The sequence below is a fragment of the Myotis davidii genome, unplaced genomic scaffold (genome assembly GCF_000327345.1).
Source record: "Myotis davidii unplaced genomic scaffold, ASM32734v1 scaffold1608, whole genome shotgun sequence".
Lineage (NCBI taxonomy): Eukaryota > Metazoa > Chordata > Mammalia > Chiroptera > Vespertilionidae > Myotis > Myotis davidii.
Window position 1 is genome coordinate 267,563 of NW_006299164.1, and position 4,132 is coordinate 271,694.

At 52.7% G+C, this 4,132-nt stretch overlaps 1 protein-coding gene across 1 annotated transcript; it reads right to left on the reverse strand.

The window, feature by feature from the left end:
- Nucleotides 1-825: 825 nt before the first annotated feature.
- MRPS12 (mitochondrial ribosomal protein S12) lies at nt 826-4,046 on the reverse strand. Its single transcript, XM_006774636.2, has 3 exons — nt 4,028-4,046; nt 3,748-3,815; nt 826-1,515 (listed from the first exon to the last, which is right to left on the reverse strand). The coding sequence occupies exons 2-3, from the start codon at nt 3,794-3,796 to the stop codon at nt 1,145-1,147; spliced, it is 420 nt and encodes a 139-aa protein (XP_006774699.1). The 5' UTR covers nt 3,797-3,815; nt 4,028-4,046; the 3' UTR covers nt 826-1,144.
- Between the last annotated feature and the right edge of the window lie 86 nt (nt 4,047-4,132).

The window sequence follows — 4,132 nt, forward strand, 5'->3', positions numbered from 1 at the left end:
GAACAAACTCAATAAAATTGGTGCTAAATGTGAGGTGATAGGGGACTTGTCTGTAATCAGTGCACTTATCTGCTCCCCTCTCTGATCCTAAAAGGTCTTGTGGGATGTTCTCAATTGTGAGACCTGTAGGTGTGCCAAGCGCTGTGCTGGCAACGGAGGCGGCTCTGATGCCAAGTCCTCAGCGGTTCTCCCAACAGCTCTCAGGCAGGACCATTATCTATGCCATTTAGTCCAGGAGGAAACAGGCTCAGAGTTTAATGACCTGCCCAAGGTCACCTGGCCAGTAAGTAGGGGAGCAGAACTTGCACCTGAGTTGGGCTCCAGAGCCCAAGGATATAGCCCAGCTCCCAATCTTAAAATCTAACATGGCCAACCATATAATCAGGTGAGGGCAGTATTACTTTCAGGACCATTTCCCAAGGGATGAAAACAAGTTCAGAGGTGTCGGGGGACAAACCCAAGGTCACCGAACTAAGAGGTTGAGGTGTGATTTGAACCCAGGGGTGTGATTCTGAGGACAACACAAGAGAAGCTCCCATGTAGGCAGCAGTGCCCTCCCCTGTCCCCACTCAGTCCTTTCTCAACACTCCTTCATCACCACCATTACAATTACTTCCATCTTCAGGAGGAAGCTTGAGGGCAGGCCTTTCCTTGCCCAGGCACCGGGCCTGCAGGATGGGGAACTGGGTCTCAGTCCTACCACCAGACTCCAAACCTCAAAACAGAGTAGCCATCCGCATGCGCTTTGTTCATAGTGTCTAATCTTCACCAAGCCCAACAAAGAGGATGCTGTGAGTAGAGGAGGAAACAGAGGCCCAGAGGTCATTCAGTTGCCAAGACCACACAGAGGGTGAATATGTCAAGGTGTACACGTCAAACCAGAGTCTGTGTGTGTGTTTATTGCAACCCCTTCTCATTAGATGGCAACAGTGAACAGTTCCAGCAGAAGCCTCTTGCACCAACACTCTACACATGGACACCAAGGATGTTGGTGGGCTATTGGTGGTCCTGATGGAAGAGGAGTCAGGATTTGAACCAGGGCCAGCTGCTTCTAGAACTAGCCTAGCTTCCCAAGGATACTGCAGGAACCCACAGACAAAGGTTCTTGTTCTACGGAAACCCCAGCCCACCCTGCCCCTGGCGGTCACTTCTTCTTCTGCACATGGCCACAGTCATACTTGCCACGCACAACCTTGAGCTTGACACCAGGTAGGTCCTGGGTGCGTCCGCCTTGCACAAGCACAACGTGGTGCTCCTGCAGGGTGTGGCCCTCTCCTGGGATAAAGCAGACGGCCTCTCGGCCTGTGCTGAGCCGCACGCGGCAGCACTTGCGGTTGGCTGAGTTGGGCTTCTTGGGTTTACGAATGAATGTGCGTAGAACCACGCCCTTCAGCTGCGGCCGGCCTTCTGTGGGACCCAGCTTTGGAGGCGGCCACTTCGGAGGCCCCCGACGGTGCATCTGATTCAGGGTGGCCATGGGGCGGGTGGCCCAGAGCCGGGGGACAAGGGTGAGGCCTGGAAAGACACAATGCGGGAGGGCAGAGTGGGGTTATTATCCCAATGAACAAATAACAGTATTAGCAACTCAATTCTGATGTTCCAGGCACTGTCCCAAGCCCTGTATAAGATGCCTGTTTACATCTTTGGGAACTCACGGATAACAATAACAACAAACATTTATTAAGCAACCACCATATGTCAGGTTCCCTTCTAAGCATTTTATATGAATTAACTCATTTTATTCTGCAAGAAAGGTATTAATTGTAAAGCTGTTTAAAGAGAATAATGAAAGCAAACAGGCTCACAATGCTCAAATCTTGTTCTATGCATCACACCTACATTAACTCATGCCATTCCCACAGCAACACTATGGGGTATTTCAGGAAGGTGCCACTCCTCCTCCTGTCACACCCATCTGCCCTGTGAGCAGATCCTGTCAGCTGAACTTTAAAACACATTCTTTCTCCCTCCATTATACTCTCTCCTGTCCTGTCCACCCTCTTCTCCTCTCAGGTCTCCCCACTCCCACTACCTGCTCCAACATGCAGGCAGAGGGACCCCGTGCCACCTGGATCAGATCACGGATCCGATCACATCCTTCCCCTGCTCAGAGCCCTCCTGTGGGGCCATCTCACTCAGGGTAAGAGTCCAAGTCCTCCCACAAGGCCCAACAGGGTCCTAGCTCCGCTGCGCTAGGAACTGTGTGCCAATGTCCTCTGTGCTTCGCAAGCCTGTGGACTGAAAGGTCCCAGGTTCGATTCCCTTACCTCATCTCACTCACCCCCTTGCTCACCCAGCTACAGCCTGTGTCCCCAAACACATCAACAGAAAGGAGACCAGTGTAGCTGCACTATAATAAGAGGAAAGGCAGGTGGGGGACAGAATATATTTCCAAGACAGACCCACACGATTTGCTCATGAATAAAACGCAGGATGCGAGACTCAAAGATAACTGGATTCTCTTCAACAAACATTCCCTGAGCACCTACTGTTTCGTGGCCCAACAATGGAAACACAGTAGTGGCTGAGACAGCCCTGGACCATGTCCTCTTAAGAGTTCCCAGTCCAGGATTGAGGTCCAGTCTTCCCTCTGTCATAGTATGGATGCCCTTTCACACTCAATCTCACCCCTCCACATCAAAGGCAGGTCCCGGCCCTACTGTCCACCTCCACCTCTCCTATGTCTCGAGTTACAGCACAATCTTCCCTAGAAGTCTCTTCCTAGTGGTGTGCCCTTCAGCAAGACTAGTGTGGTTCAGTTAGTTGGGTGTGGTGCCATGAACCCAAAGGTTGCCGGTTCAACTCCTGGCCAGAGCATAAGCCTGTGTTTTGGGCTCGATCCCGGGTAGGCGGCATGCAGGAGGCAGCCGATCAAATGTTACACTCTCGCCCTCACCGGCTTGGCTCAGTGGATAGAGCGTCAGCCTGTGGACTGAAAGGTCCCAGGTTCGATTCCGGTCAAGGGCATGTACCTTGGTTGCGGGCACATACCCAGTGGGGAGTGTGCAGGAGGCAGCTGATCGATGTTTCTCTCTCATCGATGTTTCTAACTATCCCTCTCTCCTCCTCTCTGTAAAAAATCAATAAAATATATTTTAAAAAAAAAGTTACACTCTCAGATGTTCCTCTCTCCCTCCCTTCCTCTCTCTCTAAAAATCAATAAGCTATTTAAAAAAAAAAAAGACTTGTTCACTCAATGTCTCCGTGTCCTTCACAACCATGTCTCCCTCCTGAACACCGTGTGTGAGAGGCTCTCATGGGACCTGCATGTCAGCCCAGATTCCCCAGGCAGGTGCAGGCCTGTCTTGCTCAGCCTTGCGATCCTTGGTAAGTGGCAAACAGAAGGTGAATAAGTGAAGGAGGTACCTCACAAAGGGCCTGAGAAGCGTTTAGTATTTGTTAAGAGAGTAAGTTCATAAATAAAGCATCCCTCTCGGTGCCTGGCACACACGAGGCCCTTGAAAAATATCAGCTGAGTGAATGAGTTAAACGCCTTGCTCAGGTGTCTAAACCACGGGTGGTAAGTACAGTGGTTACTGAACAAGTAATTGACCCAACTCCTGCTACTCACCTGACACGTGGTAGCCCTTAATGCAACTACTCCTCACATGTGCTTTTGCACCCGAGCTCCGCCAAAACCCATCGTACAACCACCGTGATTTAAAACCCTGAGTCCCTTGGGTCCGTGGCAGAGGCACAGACGTCCCTCGTCCAGCCTCGACTATGTAGCCCAAGACGCCCACTTACTGTAGCTCAGGGGCATGCTGAGGCCCCGGAGAAGCCCGGACCACGACATCCCGCCGTCCGCGGCGTCCCTGCGTCAGGGGACAAGACTCAGAAAGGAGGAGGGGAGTGCCCGTAGTCGGGGAGCACCCACAGGCGCCCTTCCCGCTCTCGGGACCTGGTTAAACTAAAGAATTTCCTCTGACGCTCGCCCTGGGCAGGCTTTGGGGCCCGTCCGCCCCCTGGAGTAGAGGGGAGACAGGCGAGAACCGGGGAAGTTTGGAGACCGCTGGAGTCCACCGACCTCGCCGACCCCGCCGACACGCTTAACCCACCCTCCTGCCACTTCCGGCGGTGAGCCCGGCAGGGCCCGGCCGGTCCCGCCTCTCACTGGAGGGGCTTGGCCAAG

Bases quoted from the DNA above. Each gene is read 5' to 3' on its own strand.
- MRPS12 (XM_006774636.2), bottom strand. From the start codon at position 3,796: ATGTCGTGGTCCGGGCTTCTCCGGGGCCTCAGCATGCCCCTGAGCTAC. The intron at 1,516-3,747 runs GTAAGTGGGCGT...GTGTCTTTCCAG, and splicing joins CAGCATGCCCCTGAGCTACA to GCCTCACCCTTGTCCCCCGG.